The sequence below is a fragment of the Cucurbita pepo genome, chromosome LG13, assembly GCF_002806865.2.
Source record: "Cucurbita pepo subsp. pepo cultivar mu-cu-16 chromosome LG13, ASM280686v2, whole genome shotgun sequence".
Taxonomy (NCBI): domain Eukaryota; kingdom Viridiplantae; phylum Streptophyta; class Magnoliopsida; order Cucurbitales; family Cucurbitaceae; genus Cucurbita; species Cucurbita pepo.
The window spans coordinates 2,023,854-2,042,604 of record NC_036650.1 but is presented as its reverse complement, the minus strand read 5'-3'; the positions used below and the strand labels follow the sequence as shown (position 1 = coordinate 2,042,604).

Genomic DNA, 18,751 nt, shown 5'->3' with positions numbered 1-18,751 from the left:
CTACGTTAGCGTAAGAATTGTTGCACGGTAATTTTTATGGGTGATCTTAATAAAATGGTCTAAATTTAATACTTACGACAATTTAATGCATAAATTAAAATTTTTTATTTATTTTGTGCCTATTATATAAATTAAATTATTATTATTTATTTATTTGATCAAAATTTAGAGTTGAATAATATTTTTTAAATTTGAAAAACACATTGCATAGAAAATTTTAGTTGCGAGACACTGAGAAGATTGGACATAGAGAGGGGGATGTGGTTTCTTAGCAGGAAAGGGCCATCTGGGTTCTCCGCTTCTTCCACAGCTGAAGAAGTTACAGAAGGAATCGATGGGACAGGTCTCACCGCCATTGTTACAGGTCATTTTACTTCCTCCATTGCTCCATTGTCGAATTTATTGAACGAATTGCCCCATTTCTTATGAATTTTGTTTCTGTTACTCATTCCAGTTTCTTATCAGATTTCAATTAAGAGTAATATGGAGTTGAGGCGTGGCTATTTTGCTCTCTATTTTGTGTTTTTCTGATAGTTTTTCCTGCAGATTTCATTGTTCAAGGCCATCGTTTAGCTTAGAGCTTGCATATGCGTTACTGGGTTTCATTGCTTTCATTGTTGATTGACCTAAGTTATATATTATTAGAAACCACGATCTTCCGTAATGGTATGGATATTGTCCACTTTGAGCATAAGCTCTCGTGGTTTTACTTTTGGTTATCCAAAAAGCCTCGTACCAATGAAGATGTATTCTTTACTTATAAACCCATGATCAACCCCTTAATTAGTCGACGTGGGACTCCTCTTCCAACAATTCTCAACAATCCTCCCCTTGAATAAAGTACACCATAGAGCCTCCCTTGAGGCCTATGGAGCCCTCGAACAGTCTCCCCTTAATTGAGGCTCGACTCCTTCTCTGGAGCCATCGAGTACACCTTTTATTCGACACTTGAGTCACTTTTTACTACACCTTCGAAGCTCATAATTTCTTTGTTCGACATTTGAGGATTCTATTGACATGGAGAAGGTAAGGGCATGACTCTGATACCATGTTAAAAACCACAACCCTTCACAATGGTATGATATTGTCCATTTTGAGCATGACTTTGCTTTTGGTTTACCCAAAATGCCTCTTACCAATGGAGATGTATTCCTTACTTATAAACCCATGATCAACCCCTTAATTAGTCGATGTAGGACTCCTTTTCCAACAATCCTCAACAATCCTCCCCTCGAACAAAGTACACCATAAAGTTTCTCCTGAGGCCTATGGAGCCCTCGAACAACCTCCCCTTAATCGAGGCTCGACTCCTTCCCTAGAGCCCTTGAACAAAGTACACTCTTTATTCACCACTTTTGTCTACACCTTCGAGGCTCACAACTTCTTTTTTCGACATTTGAGGATTCTATTGACATGGCTAAGTTAAGAGCATGACTGATACCATTTTAAAACCACGGCCCTTCACAATGTATGATATTGTCCACTTTGAGCATAGGCTCTCATGGTTTTGCTTTTGGTTTACTCAAAAGGCCTCATACTAATGGAGATGTATTTCTTACTTATAAACCCATGATCAACCCCTTAATGAGCCGATGTAGGACTCCTCTCCCAACCATCCTGAAATATATTTACCGATCAAAGAGTAAATTAATGGGTAGACAATGAGGGTAATGCTGAGGGGGTATAGTTAGCATCCTCTTTTGGAGTTGCCTTTGGTGCGTGATGAAAATTAGAGCTCAAATGTACATATTGAGTGCTTCCCTTTTTCTCATCATAAGGTCTTCTGCATTAACACAGGTGCATCAAGTGGCATTGGCAGTGAAACTGCTCGTGTCCTTGCATTGCGCGGTGTACGTGTCGTAATGGCTGTTAGGAATGTAGCAACTGGTAGGAAGGTCCAAGAAGCCATTGTCAAGGAAAACCCAACTGCCAAAGTTGATACCATGGAGTTGGACTTGAGCTCGATGGCATCTGTTCGGAATTTTGCATCAAATTTCAATTCCTCAGGTCTTCCACTGAACATTCTCGTGTAAGATGTGGATTCTATGTTACATTTGCTATCTGAATATCTTAATCTTCTCATTCCATCAGCGAGCTTATTATCTTCATGTAGCATTCAGATCAAATGGCACTGTGTGGAGTTATGTTGTTATTAACAAATAATATGAGTGATGTAAGAACATCTCTGTATTTTCCAAATATAATACATGATGCAGATGGCATCTCTAGTTTCTCATTGGTATCTCTGTATTGTTCCAGAAGAAATGAAATAAAGGATACGCTGGTGCTAGGATAGTTAGTATGAGTTGTACCTAACATTAATAACATGAAAGAAGAAGCTCCTTTGTTTAGATTACCTCAGTAGTCAAAGGAAGGAACAGCTCACCGCTAGCAGATATTGTCCGCTTTGGCCCGTTACATATCACAGTTTTAAAATGCGTCTACTAGGGAGAGGTTTCCACACCCTTATAAGGAATGCTTCGTTCCCCTCTCCAACCGATGTAGGATCTCACAATCCACTCTCCTTGGGGCCTCAGTGTCCTCACTAGCACACCACCTAGTGTCTGACTCTGATACCATATGTAACAGCCAAAATCCACTGCCAACAGATATTGTCCGCTTTGGCCCGTTACGTATCGCCGTCAGCCTCATGGTAGGGAGAGGTTTCCACATTCTTATAAGGAATGCTTCGTTACCCTCTCCAACCAATGTGGGATCTCACGAGAACATACCATTTTTGCATATGTGGTTTCTCTAATTCAAGTTGTCCTTTCATTTAGTCTACGGAGTAAGACTAATTTCTTTCATATGTCCTTGCCTAAGTGCTTGTATATGTGCATATTAGGTTAGTAGTTACCTTCTATATAGCGACACTGTTTTGTTCTACAGTAATAATGCAGGAGTCATGGCCTCCCCGTTCTTGCTCTCGAAGGACAAGATAGAGTTGCAGTTTGCAACAAACCATGTGGGTACGTACATCAATAGAGAAGGACTGATTGTTACTCTCTTTTGTAGTGGATGATAGAAAATTGACGGTCTAGTCATTTTTTACCTATGGTGTCCTAGTACCTGATAGTTCTCTCTGCAGGACATTTTCTTTTGACAAATCTGCTGTTGGAGACATTGAAAAAGACAGCAACAGAAAGCAAAAAAGAAGGAAGGATTGTCAATGTCTCATCGCGACGACACCAATTTTCATATCGTGAAGGCATCCGATTTGACAAAATCAATGATCCATCAGGGTTCTCTTTCTTTCACCCTTTGCTATAATTCCTTTTCTCCCAGCATAAGCTAATGCATGGTTCCTTCGGGGCGTATTGGTCAGTTTTTATTAGAGGTTTGTGAGGAGTCGGAGGGACGTGTTAGGAATCACGACCCTCCACAATGGTATGATATTGTCCTCTTTGAGCATAAGCTCTCATGGCTTTACTTTTGGTTTCCCCAAAAGGCCTCATACCAATGGAGATTTATTCTTTTTACTTATAAACCCATGATCATCTTTTTAATTAGCCGATGTGGGACTCCCCACCAACAATCCTCCCCTCAAACAAAGTATACCATAGAGCCTCCTCTGAGGCCTATGGAGCCCTCGAACAACCTCCCCTTAATTGAGGCTCGACTCCTCTCTTTGGAACCCTCGAACAAAGTACACCTTTGTTCGACACTTGAGTCACTTTTTGACTACACCTTCGAGACTCACAACTTCTTTGTTCGACATTTGAGGATTCTACTGATATAGCTAAGTTAAGGGCATGACTCTAATACCATGTTAGGAATCACAACCCTCCACAATGGTATGATATTGTCCACTTTGAGTATAAGCTCTCATGGCGTTGCTTTTGGTCTCCCCAAAAGGCCTCATACCACTGGAGATGTATTTCTTACTTATAAACTCATGATCATCTCCTTAATTAGCCAATGTGGAACTCCTCACCAACAATCTTCATCAGGACGTCCACACCATCAAATATGATGATTATTTCCTTGTTACTTTATGACTTATAACCCCAAATTGAAGAAATTAAGAATCAAATTCCTGCATATAATCATTGCTATGCTATGGTTGTAGTGAATACAGTGACAAATTTGAACCATATAATCTCTACTGACATTCATTCTATACAGCTATAATGGTCTTTCTGCATATGGTCAATCAAAGCTTGCTAATATTTTGCATGCTTCCGAACTCGCAAGACAGCTGAAGGTTTGTGACATGTTTGTCGAACTCTCTCTTTAATATAATTTTTATAAATTTAGGCACCAAAAATGATGCAATTGGAATGATGCACCGTCCTTCTCAGTCGTATCATAGAATTCCTCCATATTGGCCCACACGTGGCCAGATGGACGCCTCTTGAGGGATGCCGCTTTGCTTGTCCCGACGTGAGGATCACAACTTACTCTCTTCATAATATGGTTGTGACATTCTCCCTCACTTAAATTAGTCATCGTTCTCGATGAATTTTTCGGGGCATAATCGCATCGTGGATTGTGACATTAGGCACGGTTATATTAAGGTTTTATGATAGAGTAGTTTAACACTTGCATTGAAACCAGATTTTGGTGTTGTTTCTGCCATTTTCTGCTTGGTTTAGCTGCGGAGTGTAAACAGACAATATCGCTGAGCAATCGTTTACTTCTTAAAACAGGAAGAAGGGGTGAATATAACTGCAAATTCACTACATCCTGGAGCCATTCCTACTAATCTATTTCGTTATCACGGCCTCATCAACGGTATCAAATCTTCTACCTTGACATTATCGTCATCTGATCGGTTTCATAAAGCTCTGTATTCAGCTCATTTTTCTTATGTTTTAGAGCATTTGACTACTGTGATTCTTGGTGATAACAACATGGTTTTAGAATCTTCAAGGACTTTTTGCCTGTTTCTCAATATGATTTGTTGCACTATTACTTTTTTTTTTTGTCTAAGTGTTCCCGTGTCAAGATTGTGAGATCCCACATCAGTTGGAGAGGGAAACAAAACATTCTTTATAAGGGTGTGGAAACCTCTTCCTAGTAGACGCGTTCTAAAAATTTTGAGGGAAAGCCCAAAGAGGACATGTGATGTCCCACATTAGTTGGGGAGGAGAACAAACCACCATTTATAAGGGTGTGGAAACCTTCCCCTAGCAGATGCATTTTAAAGCCTTGAGGGGAAGCCCGAAAGGGAAAGCCCAAAGAGGACAATATCTGCTAGCAGTGGATCTCGACTGTTACAAATGGTATCAGAGCCAGACACTGGCTGATGTGCCAGCCTTCTTGCTGTTATCCGAAGGGGGTAGACACAAGGCGGTGTGCCAATAAGGACGTTAGGCCCCAAACAGGGGTGGATTTGGGGGCGGTCCCACATCGATTGGAGGAAGGAAAGAGTGCCCGCAAGGACGTTGGGCCCCGAAGGGGCATGGATTGTGATGTTCCACATTGGTTGGGGAGGAGAACAAACCACCATTTATAAGGATGTGGAAACCTTCCCCTAGAAAACGCGTTTTAAAGCATTGAGGGAAGCCCGAAAGGGAAAGTCCAAAGAGGACAATATCTGCTAGCGGTGGATTTGGGTTGTTACAAGACAATATCTGCTAGTGGTGGGCTCGGGCGGTTACGAAGTTGCTGGTACATGTCTTAATAAACATACTTTTCATTTGTTTTTGTCCCAAATTTCATGCAGGTTTTCTTGGCCTTGTGGGTAAACATGTCATGAAGAATGTACAGCAGGTAATGATCTAGTTCAGAAAAGCTATATACACAAATTTATAGGCCTCTCCCTTTTGTTTGTTTATTAAATCAACTTGATTTAAGCTTCTGCTAGGGTTTCTTTTTTTTCTATTTTTGACCCTTTTTTTTTTATTGAGGCCCCTCATGGTAAAATGTCTTCTTTATTCTCATTCATTGTAGGGGTGAAATTAACTCTCACCAAAATTTTTACTTCAACTTTACCTGAGCAATTTTCAGGTTCAGTTAACAGCCCCAGATGCTTGTGTTTATTAACTCGAAAAGTCTAACACAAGTTTCATTTAAAACATACTAAGTTCTTACGTACTACTAAATTATTACGTTCGTTCTTATATGAGAATGGTTACATTATCTATTTAAGCTTTTTAATTAGACAATTAAAGAGTAATCGATATTCCATCATTCACACTTAGATAGTAGAAAACACGATCGATATATTTTACGGTGATGAAACAATTGTAATTATCGTCCTGCTTTCAGGGAGCAGCGACGACATGCTATGTTGCATTACATCCGCAAATGAAAGGTATCAGTGGCCAGTATTTTGCTGATGGGAACGTTGCCAAAGCAAGCTCACAAGCTAATGATAGTGAATTGGCAAAGAAACTATGGGACTTCACCCAAAAGTTGATATCCACTGCTTCAGAAAGTTGATATCAGTGCTTCAGAAACTTAATATCAGTGCTTCGGAACTTGCTTAAGAGCTCATGTTCTATAACAATCTTCTCCTAATGTCATCTTCCAATTTTTTTTCATTGATCAAAAGAGTTCTAAAATTGAGAACCCGGAATTATAGTGCTCATTGTTAGTCATAGATCAAAAGAGTTCTCAAATTGAGAACCCTGAATTATAGTGCTCTCGAACCGATATTATTAGTTGATATCCAATGCTATATTGCATTAGATCCCACCTTGACTGGAGAGGGGAATGAAACACTTTATGAGTGTAGAAACCTCTATCTAGTAGATGCGTTTTAAAATCGAGAGGTTGATGGCGATACGTACCAAACTAAAACAAACAATATTTATCAGTAATGAGCTTGAATTGTTACAAACATACACCATTAACACCAACATTGTATATTTGAATGGGAAACGAAAGGGAAAAGAAGTAAAAGAAAAAGAGAAACAATACCCTGGTGGCGATGTCAGACGAAAAATCTCCAAAGAAACGGAGCGAGAAAAAACGTCTCTTTATTCCGTTCAATTGTCTGTTATTTAAAAAATACAATAATAATAATAATAATGGAAATTGAAACAAAAACTTAATCGATGAAACTTAATCGACCGTGTAAATTGATATATTTATTCGACTTTGAGGTTTTGAGGTTTAATAATGGAAATTGAAACAAAAACTTAATCGATGAAACTTAATCGACCGTGTAAATTGATATATTTATTCGACTTTGAGGTTTTGAGGTTTAATAATGGAAATTGAAACAAAAACTTAATCGATGAAACTTAATCGACCGTGTAAATTGATATATTTATTCGACTTTGAGGTTTTGAGGTTTAATAATGGAAATTGAAACAAAAACTTAATCGATGAAACTTAATCGACCGTGTAAATTGATATATTTATTCGACTTTGAGGTTTTGAGGTTTAAATCGATAAAATTGAAAGTTTAGGGTAAAAATGGATAAACTTACCAAATTTAGGATTATGAATAAATTTTCCCTAATTTTTTAAAATTTTCCAAATTAAGGAGTTTAACATTTCATTGGGCCAAACGAGGCCCGATTCATGACCCGACCCGTTTCGATTATCACTTTTGAAGGAGCGTCACAGCAGCACAACCAGCGCCAATAAATCAAATTTTGAAACGCCCAACGGCTACTTTATTTCTTCCCCGAATTATAATTTCAGACACCAAAGCATAAAATCAGTCTCGCTTCTCTCTCTCTCTCTCTTCTCTCTTCAATTTCCATCCGAATTCAGTTTCTTTCCCAAATTCATCCTTCCGGAACCCTAATTTCCATGGATTCGTCTGCGAAAGTCGAGTCGAAGCTCAGAAGAGTTCCCAAGGGTTTCAACGAGGCGCGGAAGGTGCGGGTGGTCGCAAGGATTAAAAGCTTCGCTGATCAGGTACTAGATGGAGGTTCTATGGCGTCGTGGATCTCTGTGAACAAGCCTGACGGAGATGCTTCTGACTCTGTAACCATCTCTTTCGGAGGTCAACCAGTGAGGTGATTGCTTTTCTTTTTTTTGTTCCTTTTTTTCCTTGTATACATAAGTTAGATGAAATATATGCTTCTCGACTTTACTTTTTTCTGAATTATGGATTTTTTTTTTTTTTTTTTTTTTAATTTTTTGTGGATTCTGTGATTTGTGATAGTCGGGAATCGATTGGGGAAGTACTGAGAAAAAGAAGAAACTAAATTCAGTAAGAATGATTTTGTTATTATGTGCGAAATGGGAAGTATCCAAATTGTGGTTTATGCTGATCATTATTACTTTTTTCTACCACCAAATTGTAAAGTTAATCAATGGGAGATAAGTTGTATGGACTATTACGTCTCTGGGAACTTCTTGGAAAGTTTGTAAAATTTGACCTATGGGGAGGCTATTACATTTCTGATGTTTGTTTTTGTGAAAGAAAATACTTCATTTAATATGCTCATAACTTCCATCAAGTCTACAATCAATCCATTATGAACTATTACTTTTCTGAGATTTCTTGGGAAGTTTGTAATTTAATATTGCACATTAAATTCTAATTTAATATTTATACTGTTATAGTTATCTAAAATAAATTAACAATACTTTAAAGTTTTAAAGATACCCTAGAAATAGTGAGATTATGTATATATTTTTCTCTGTTTTTTAAAAAATCTATTGTGGCATTCATTTGGAAGAAAAAATGGTAAAGATTTGCTTTCTAGATTGTCAAACTACCAAAAAGAATATTTGGATAGAAGTGTTAAGTTGGTAAGCATATATCACAGTGCGGTTGTAATCTCAAGAACCCATGATAGAGGGAGCGGATAAAAAATGACTAGACAGTTGCTGCATTATATACTCTGTAATTTGGATATACCTAGATTACATCAATAGAAACAGTCCCTCACTGTCTTTTGTCATTTTAGCTTCTTACCTTTTTCAACATCCTAACCGAAGCTTATCACCTGCAATACATTTTTCATGATTATTCTTTAGTTTCCTCATCGTTCTTATAAATTTGTTTGGTTGGTGGAATTGAAGCCTGCCAAAATCAATATTTTGGAATGTGTTTCAGTGTAAAGTTGAGTTTGGCCTACTCAGCAATCCAGAATTCCTGGGTATTGAAAGCCTATCATTGACCAATGCTGACTGGCAGCAAAGCAATATGTCGTTAGGAAAAAAAAAACGAGCTAGAGACAACAATAGGATAGGATCATCCTCCTTAAAAGAGGAAAAGAGAAGATCTAGACAGTTTAATTCAAATTGTTGAATGCAAAGCTTAATTATAGTTCTTCCTGCATCTTCTTGGTGGAATAAGACAATTCTTTCACTTTGCAGTCGTAAGGAGACTTATGAAGTAGATTATTGCTATGAGCAGAATGAAGACACTGAAAAAATATATGCAAAAGAGGTGAAACCTCTGATTTCTGGAGTCTTTGAAGGTCATCATGCAACCGTTATTGCATATGGTGCAAGAGGCACTGGAAAAACTTCTACGATTCAGGTGCAACTTTGAACATGCGTCTCTGTTTTCTATTATTTCGTATTATCTCTAACTTGGTTTCCTATAAGTATTCATTACTTTGCTCTACCAATTGCTGTCATCTTCATCTTTGAATTTACTTGGCGTACTAATTAGACCATACATTTTGCAGGGTACTATTGAGAAACCGGGTTTGGCATCATTATCCATGAATGAATTACTTTTAATGGCCAAAGAAAAAGGGAAGTCAATTTTCATATCGTACTATGAAGTTCATGTGGACCATGTTTATGATTTACTGGATCCGAAACGACCAACAGTTTTAGTATTGGATAACGGTCATGGCAAAATACAACTTAAGGGACTTTCGCAGGCAAGTTACTCTGTTTTTGCCTTTGTATCCAAAAATTTTAAGCTTATTGGTTTGGCCTTCAATATTATTTACCTTGTATGTTGAAATTTTCTAATCCTCACGTTGTTTTAATTGTTGTTCAGATTCCAGTGAAATCCTTGTCAGACTTCTACGAACTATATTTGGGTTCTAGTTCACGTAAACAAGGGCAAAAGATTGCAAATGAATCCCCTCACAGAAGCCACCGTGGCTTGATAGTGCATATTTCATCTACCAATGATGCTGCTTCGGATGCTCGTTCTGTTGCCAAGATGAATTTTGTTGACATGGCTGGTATAGTTAAATTTATGAGGCCGGTCAAAGAATTGTAGGAAAAAGTATTTCAATTACATTTTATACTTGGTTTAATCTTTTATCTTTCTACTCCTATATCAGGTTATGAAGATGCGAGAAGGAAAAGTACTGATGGCACTAGCCTCGTTGAAAATAGTAAAATTAACAAGTTCACATACGCCTTGCTAAATGTAGCTTCTGCGTTGAATTCTAATGATAACCATGTGCCATATCGAGAAAGTAAGCTTACACGCATTCTGCAAGAATCCATGGGTGGAACGCAAAGCAAAATTTTGATGATTTCTTGCTTGGTATGAGGTTTTAATTGATTTTTAGATCTTTCCTATTTCTCACTCGTTCTACATGACCGTCCTTGTTTTCACCATTATTTTTTCATTACAGAATTCATCATTTTGCCAAGACTCCATCTACATGGCTAACTTGGCGGCTAGATCTTGTCAAGTAACCAAGCGGGTTGCTTCAGATGCCATTAGGAAAATAAAGAGCTCGACAAATTCTGTGGTGCATTCATCACTTAGAAACCAGATACCTAAGAGCGTTTCTGCAACTGCAAAGAAGCAGACCATCTCCCGATCTTATTTTTCTGAAAAGAAGGCAAGCGTTAGTACAGCCTCTTCCTATACAATAAAAGGAAGGTATGAAGAGAAGATCAATATATAGAAATTAGAACTGAACCTGAATGGATATTTATATGAATGTTTACTAATTTGTATATCTTCTTTTTATTCCCAATTTGAAGGAAGTTGTTTGAAGATGCAACAAGTCATTTGGGAAAACGGGACAAGGTATCTATCTTCTTTTGTTGTTAAGATACTATGCAATGATATTGAATTGCTTTCATTTCTTTTAAATAGTAATTTTACCGTTGACATTCTGTTATTGAATATGATATGAATGGAGGAAATTTGAAGGAAGTAGATTCTATTGAGGAAATTTTGTCTAACTCAATTAATATGGTGGTTCAAGATTCCAACATCACAAAATATAGCTCCACTACATTGAGCAATGGAAAATTTTTACACAAAGCTAGATACCAAATGTTTGGAATATGATTGAAGTCTCATAGATTCAGATCGAAGTCTCACATTGACTAGATAAGAGGAAGATTCTTAGTATATAAGTGAGAACAACTACCTCCAATGATTTAAACCTATATGTATGAATGAAACATAAAAACAGCATCTTACTCAGCTAACCTAACTCCACAAAACTTACTTCACTAACTCCAAATATAGCAAGCTAACCTACTCAAAGTATGGTATCATCAACAAACTAGGATCCTGGCCTAATTAAAACTACTAAAAATAGACTTGCAGACTTGAGTTAACTAACATTTTCTTTTTGCCTTCTTCAATCTACTTACTGAATATTTGACTAGCTTGTTTGTGCATCTACAAAGAAGTGGTTTTGGTTTTTCTTTTTAATTCTTTACAAACGCTGCTCGTGACTTTCTCTTAGTTTTGTACCAAAAACAAGGACATTAACCTGTATGACAAATGTCAGAGTCATGTCATGTCAACAATTTAAAACGTAAATGCATGAAGAGGCAAGCATTTTATGATGGAACATACTTAACATGATAAATTCAAGAAGTCAATAGGAGGAATCTAGAAATTTTTCTTTAACTTGTGCCTGTCTTTTTTGTGACATTCCTTCCACGCCCCCTCCCGAATGTCTTAGAGATGTGTTCCTCATTTTTATCTCTTTCTAGGAAATTCAATTGCCAAGCGCATCTTCTGATTGTGTACCTCTGAAGTATGAAGAAGCTACTTCTGTTGTGGACCAGGTAGTTAACTGACCGAGTTATAGTCCAACCAGATATTTTGTTCATGCACAACAATAGAATTATTTTTATTCCCTCCCCATCCCCGACCCCTTCAATCTAATGCATGACGAACTTAATACTATCCCTGTTAGGCAAATCCTTTGCCGTGTTCTCTAAAGCCTGAAGAAGAATGTACTTCTGCATTGGAAAAGGCACGTAAATATATTTCCAGGTTCTATAATGCGAAGAACACATGCCTTATTGTTTTTTCATTAAAGATATTTTGTATTTCTCAGGAATTCTCTGCCGCAGGAATTTCCAGTGCAGTAGAAACTACCATAGCGCCAAAGGTGATCATCTATTGTTGTAGTAAACTGTACAATCAAACTGTACGGAAGTGTTATGATATCTTACACATTTATTTTTTGTTTATATAGGATGTTTCGAATAGCAATCATGATCCTGGAAGAATCATTGATGGCATGAATGCATTATCTGCCACTGGAGATGGTATGATAATCTTGTACCGAAGTGCATGTTAGGGGGTGGGTGGCCCGTTCGATGTGTATATATGTAAATTATATATTTTTCGAACTGATTATAGGTCCAAACATCAATGACGGAAACAATTGTTCGATGATCAATATTGTTGATGAACTTCCTGTGGAAAGCACACCTGGCGTGACAAGTAGCACTAGTCTGTCTGTTGTTCAAAGTAGGAAGCAGCAATATAATCAACTTTGCTGGTTCTGTTGATAAAAATACTTTTATATTTTACATGAAATTCTTGTTTATGTTACAGGTTCAGACTTGGACAAGGAAAACAATGGTTGTAGTACGATCAATGAAGATAAATCTCCTCCATTAAGTGCACAATTACAAGCATTATCCAACAATTGGAGATCAGTTTGTTCTTCCACACGGGCGTGCTTAAAGGTCTCTGATAATAATGCTCCCTATGGCTTAGTCTTTACTGATGTTACAGAACCACAAACTCCAACCATGGAACGGAGTTTGCGCGTCTACAATGAACAAGATGTTGTAAATCCATCCACTCCTTGGGAAACATTCAGCCAGCGCAGTACCGGTGTGAAGGTTAGATTTTTGACAATGTTCTATAAATTTCTTCATCCCGTGGCTTTTTAAATATAATTCTTGACTTTTTTGGTTCTTCAGAAGTCACTTGTGGAAGATTATCTAAGGTTTCTAAACACAGCTAGCAAGTAAGTTGATGTTTAAAGTTGCTTCTATGTCATATATTCCTTTGCTTCATCTTACAATATTAGTAAGACTGTATCCAATAGGCTGTACTCGAAAGTATTTTGTTGTATCTTCTAAATCCATGTTTGACAAGCTTCTTTTCTTTGTTCTATTATTCTCTCTTCACAGGGAAGAGCTTAAAAAATTGAAAGTAAGTATCTTTTACAATTGTCTTTTCAACTCCTGATCATTGTTGCCTTTTAAAAGATTTTAAGGAAAATTTTTTACTCCAGGGAATTGGAGAGAAGAGAGCGACATCAATTATTGAATTTCGTGCAGAATCGCCTCAGCCTTTTAGAAGTGTGAGTCCCCCCTCCCCCACACGAATGGATTTCGAGATTTAATCAAGTCTTATCTTTGTGCCAAGATTGTTTTCAAACGACCAATATAATCCATCAACCATCAACTATTCAATGCTGCTGTTAGTTCACAAATTCACATGATGTTTTCTTCTGTGTGCCTCACCCCCACACGAATTGGTTTTGAGATTTAATCAAGTCTTATCTTTGTGCCATGATACCATTTTTTGTTCTAAAAAAACCAAATTGTTATCGAACGACGAATATATTACATCAACTATTCTTCGATGCTGTTAAGTCACAGACTTACATGAGATTTTCTTCTGTGTGCCTCATTTGAACAGCTCGATGATTTAATGGAGATCGGTCTATCAGCAAAGCAGGTAGTTTCTCCCAATCCTCTTTCTTTCAATTGCAGGACAAAAAAAGCATTATTTGCAGAGCTTCAATAGTGGTTATTTTGGTGTATACAGATTAAGGAAATGATGAAAAAGGAAGTTGCTGGGCGATTATTCAACTAGGAGCCCAAAGGGAACTGAAGAAATCTCTCCTTTCTATGAACAATTGCTGCGATTATACGATGATATAATTAACCTGAAACTGTCAACACATACTGTTGAGTAGTTTGCCCTCCTAATTAAAATTATTGTGAACTGGCACCTCCCATATTGTTTCATGTGTAGTTTGGTGTGTATATATATACATACATATATATACAGAAATTGATTTCATTTGGATAAATCTAAAAATTGGGTATATTGAAGTTATTTTTCATCGAAATTGATTAAATAATAATAATAATAATACTAAGAAATAATATATATGTTGATTTGTTTGATTGTTTTTTAAAAATTAAATGTGTATCCAAAAATAAAGTGAAGCCATGTAGTATGAAACCTATTGGAATTTGAAACAAGTGTGGATAATAATTTATCATAAATTATTTGAAATTATCATCACCACGTTTTTAAGTTTCTAAGATTAGAAACATTTTTCTCACCTAAAAATTATTTTAAAACATTTAGAAAGTAATTGTAAATGAATCTTTTTTAATCAAACGTGAAATGTGTGAATTATTTGATTTGAGGAAAAATGGTTCTAAAAATGACAATCAAACGTTAAAGGTTTTAAATAAGTATAGACAAAAATATAGATGAAAGGTCGTGTTGATGTATAATTCTTTATTCCTTGATTTTCAACAAAGTGGTAACGAAAGGTATAACTTGTACAAATATTTCCATTTTTCAATACGATCCGATCCATTCGTTCGTCGAGCTATTTACTTGATCGCATACATTTCTAGAATACCTCTAACAGATGGATTCAGAGAGGAAGAAGCATCAATATCTCAATTTCAATTCAAACATGGGTCACACTCCATGTTCGAAAAGAGGAAAAGACGGAATCTTTGTCTAAAGAAATGCCTTGAGAAAGGGCCGAAGACGGAATCTTTGTCTAAAGAAATGCATTGAGAAAGGGTAGATGTACCTTTCAAAGAATATTCTCTAAAAGAATTACAATTACAAATTCATACGAAAATTAACAAATAAGCATTTCATCATTTTTAATTTTAAGTCCACATTCACGGTATTTTAACGATACTTTTGTGACATTTCATCACATTTATAACGAAAATTTCAATTTTATTATTATTCACTCATGTCGAATTCATAAAAATATTAAAATGACAACAAAAATTTAAAAATATTAAAATGACAACAAAAAAATTAAGGCGTTAGTGCTTACACAACACATCCATAGATTACATGAATGAATAAAATTGAAGGTTTGTTTTTTGCGAATATGTCATCAGATGAAGGCAAAGCTGAAAAGGCCAACCAAATTGGGATGATCCTATAATAACAATAGGTTTGATTTCACTTGTTCAGTCAACTTTGTTGGGTTTTCTAAATTTATATTCGATAATCAAGCAGCCAATTGGTTAAGCATAGTTTAAAGGATAATCAAGTAAAAATCTATAAAAACATGAACTAAAGATTCCAGGTTCAATAGCTAATGCACTTTCTAATTCCTTTAAAAGATTCCAGGTTCCATCTTTCCATTACGGATGTGATGAAATGAATAAATAACAAAAGGAGAAAAGAAAATAGGAAAAAATAAACAAAAAGTTGCTCAAATCAGTAAGGGTAAAGAATTACTTGGTTATTTATCCACATGCGTTGCAGCTTTTTCTACATGTGCCATAGTAATCTGGAGAACCGATCATGAACACTGCGTTTCGTTTGCATTCGCCGATGGCAGCCCATTTGGGGCAGCTTTCATCTTCATCAATGCAGTCGTCGTCTACACCGGATTCAACTGCGTGTTCATTCCCAGTGGCTGCTGGTCTTATGTAGAAGAATTTTGTAGCAACCCACAATTTCCCATCGAGTATTGGCGTTCGGGAATGGTAGCAACTCTTGTCTGGAGAAGCATTAAGATGAACAGAGAAAAAAAGAACTGCATTGCCTTTCACTGGTCTCAGAAAGTTGTTTTTCTTTCTCCGGTCTGACCAAAATCTTCTCTTTACCTGAGGCATTGAAAAGAAGCCAGTCATGAGTAGTACATTGTTATGGCCATAGATCTTTCGGTATTTCGTCTCACCTTTGATACTGGGAACAGAATCTCACCACCGCTAGCCGAATCTGATAGATACAAAACTACCGTGGCCATCAACGGTTCACTGGATGGCATTGCAGATCTGTTGCCAAAAAAGTACTTATGCCCTGCTGCTTCTTCACCCCCGTATTGCATAATCTGGAAAGGCATGCTATGATCTGAAGATCAAATGAAAGGGGAATAATAAGGAAAATGCAGATGGCCAAGCCAGTTTCAATACAGCACTGACGAGAAAAATACCTTTTGGGAGAAAAGTCCACACCGCAATTCTATTTTCAATCCTGGCAATGATATCATCCTAAGAAACAAACCCAAATAAGAAAACGAAGTATAAATCTGCAAGAAACTTGAAATAGACCGACCATTGTGGTTCGGAGCTTTTATCTGACAAGGCTTAGTTACTATAAGAAGCAGTTGACAAGCTCCACAAAACATACATACCATGAACAGAAAAGTTAGGTACTACAAAAAGGAACCACAGTTCCTCCCTTGAGCCATGGTTTGTTATAGATTTTGCAAGATAATTGATTCCAACAACTAAAAGTGGAGTCATCAAGAACAATAATTTCGAAATCTTGCATAAATTATCATAGGATATGCTAACTACCATCACATTTTTAGTGTCTATATCATGTTTGCGTCCATAGGACATTTGCAGATAGAGTTGTTTGAGATCCCTATCAAGCTCCTATCGGTTCCCCGGAAAATATAGCAACAAAGCATGCCTCTATGAGTATTAGAACGAGTTGATTGCATATGAAATGTCATCAATCCTAAATGTGATCCATCAAGAAAATTGAAGGAATGAAAAGAAAGGTTGTATGAGCATATCAACAGAAAGCTTTAGACTGAACATATCAGCATATTTCAATGGAAAATAAATTGAACGGCAAATTTAACTCGAAAAATTGCCAAGCACAGATAAAAATGTTCATCCGCGTGCGTTTATAGTTGTATTTTGAAAAACAGCACTGGAAATAAATAAAACAACAATGACCAAAAAAACTTCTACAACTGATGTTCTGTATAATTGCTCACATGTAGAAACTAACAGAAAACAATACAAGATTGAAAAGTATGCTAATTCAACAAAAACTTCAAGAAAACAAGAGAAGCAAATTTCATGCTATGAAATATAAATTTGACCTCTAGGTGTACAACTAAACCATTGCATAAACTTCAAAAGGCACAGGAATGTACTGTTGTGTTTAAAACGGCTCCTGAATTGCCTAGAAATTTGGTTGAGACAGTGTTCCTGGAACCAGCATTGCTCCTAGAAGGTTTATCTTCAGAGTTTGAAGCCTAAGCCCAAAAGTTAAATGCAAGTCAGAAACAGCTTAATCATGTTCATGATACTAACAAGAACAGGGCAGAAAAGTACCAAAGCAATAAGGTGATCACACTCCTCATCTGAGAGAAAGCCTTTATACAAGAAAACCCTAAAGCAACAAAAGTTAAATCAGATTTTCTTCTAAGTTAATCAATATGCTCTGAAGTTGATGTGATAATTCTAAATCATATGAGAGACTCGCAAGTACCTGACCTTGGTTGCCAAGAGATTTGGACAACTCGTGACGGGTCGATTCTTTCAAAATGATTTGAGTAGCTCAAATGTCCACTGTTAACCATTTGGTCCCTTAAACCCTTCCGGCCACTAACCGAATTGCTGGCAGAAAGAACAGAACAGATTCAAGAGAAAGACGAAAAACACACGATATCAAACACAGCCATGCATTAACAAATCATTCAACAATTTCAGTATCATGCAGTGAAACAAAAATCAGTATTAGAACACAATTCGGATTGTAATTCGTTCATCCGTAGACAAAATTGATGAGAATCCAATCCAGGCGGATCTGTAAAACCGGAGTTAGATGTAAAATGCGTTCGGAAATCACCTTTGTGCAAGGCAGCTGGAGAATGAAAATGCAGCCGCAAAAAGAAGCAAAAAGTTGAGACGAGAATCCATAGATGGGTGAGACGAAGATCCAAAAAGAAGAGACGAGGAAGGGGAAGTTGAAAAGGTACGAAGAATTAGAAGTTGTGGATACAGATTTTCAGGAAGCTGCTGCTGAACAAATCCATGGTCTCCTCTGTACTTCCATGAATCTGGATCCCACCGCCACTTTCTTCAACTTCTTAAAAATATAAAATAAATAAATAAAAATAAAAACTATTAATACTCCATTTCAAAAACACTCTTTAATTTTTTCAAAATATTTCAAAAATATTAAAAATTTTGAACAGATTTATTAATACACTTCACATTTATTTTTAAATTTTCAAAAATACTTTTAAATTATTTTTTTTTTTATAGATAAAAGTAATGATATATATATATTTTTTATATATGGATGATAATTTTAAATTATTTTTTTTATAGATAAAAGTAATGATATATATATATTTTTTATATCTGGATGATAAAAATAAAATAAAATTTCTTTTATAAAGATTGAGAGATTAATGTTATTTTTAAAATTTTATTAATATTTTTTAATAAAAAATGTTTTTGAACTTAAAAAATAAGTTAGAAGAGTATTAATGGAATTTTTTAAATTTTAAGCCTATTTTTTAAATATTATTAAAAATTTAAAGGAATTATTGAAATAAAAAACAGAACATTTTTCAAGACTTCTGTAGAGTATTATTGAAACTTTTGAAAAGTTATGGGTATAATTGAAAAAAAGTATAAAATTTAGAGAAATATACCCATTTNTTTTTTT

The 18,751-nt window shown here is 36.0% G+C and overlaps 3 protein-coding genes across 5 annotated transcripts; 2 read left to right on the top strand and 1 right to left on the bottom strand.

Annotated features, from left to right (window-relative positions):
- The first annotated feature begins 208 nt into the window (after nt 1-208).
- LOC111808184 (short-chain dehydrogenase TIC 32, chloroplastic-like) lies at nt 209-6,585 on the top strand. Its single transcript, XM_023694022.1, has 8 exons — nt 209-364; nt 1,798-2,029; nt 2,890-2,969; nt 3,089-3,242; nt 4,126-4,204; nt 4,650-4,734; nt 5,669-5,715; nt 6,214-6,585. The coding sequence occupies exons 1-8, from the start codon at nt 259-261 to the stop codon at nt 6,385-6,387; spliced, it is 957 nt and encodes a 318-aa protein (XP_023549790.1). The 5' UTR covers nt 209-258; the 3' UTR covers nt 6,388-6,585.
- A 996-nt stretch (nt 6,586-7,581) lies between these two features.
- On the top strand, nt 7,582-14,158 carry LOC111808181 (kinesin-like protein KIN-10C). Of its 3 annotated transcripts, XM_023694013.1 has the most exons (18): nt 7,582-7,919; nt 9,232-9,397; nt 9,549-9,749; nt 9,872-10,061; nt 10,164-10,372; nt 10,464-10,717; nt 10,822-10,867; nt 11,794-11,868; nt 12,000-12,059; nt 12,144-12,197; nt 12,285-12,357; nt 12,452-12,562; nt 12,650-12,942; nt 13,024-13,070; nt 13,237-13,258; nt 13,341-13,409; nt 13,751-13,789; nt 13,880-14,158. In XM_023694013.1, the coding sequence occupies exons 1-18, from the start codon at nt 7,711-7,713 to the stop codon at nt 13,925-13,927; spliced, it is 2,166 nt and encodes a 721-aa protein (XP_023549781.1). In that variant the 5' UTR covers nt 7,582-7,710; the 3' UTR covers nt 13,928-14,158. The 3 variants fall into 3 exon arrangements, with proteins under 3 accessions (XP_023549781.1, XP_023549782.1, XP_023549783.1); XM_023694014.1 differs by lacking the exon at nt 12,000-12,059; XM_023694015.1 differs by lacking the exons at nt 11,794-11,868; nt 12,000-12,059.
- A 1,246-nt stretch (nt 14,159-15,404) lies between these two features.
- LOC111808200 (probable prolyl 4-hydroxylase 12) lies at nt 15,405-18,151 on the bottom strand. Its single transcript, XM_023694044.1, has 7 exons — nt 17,924-18,151; nt 17,569-17,691; nt 17,407-17,464; nt 17,226-17,327; nt 16,266-16,323; nt 16,011-16,183; nt 15,405-15,936 (listed from the first exon to the last, which is right to left on the bottom strand). Exons 1-7 carry the CDS (start codon nt 17,992-17,994, stop codon nt 15,574-15,576), a joined length of 948 nt encoding a protein of 315 aa, XP_023549812.1. The 5' UTR covers nt 17,995-18,151; the 3' UTR covers nt 15,405-15,573.
- Nucleotides 18,152-18,751: the final 600 nt, after the last annotated feature.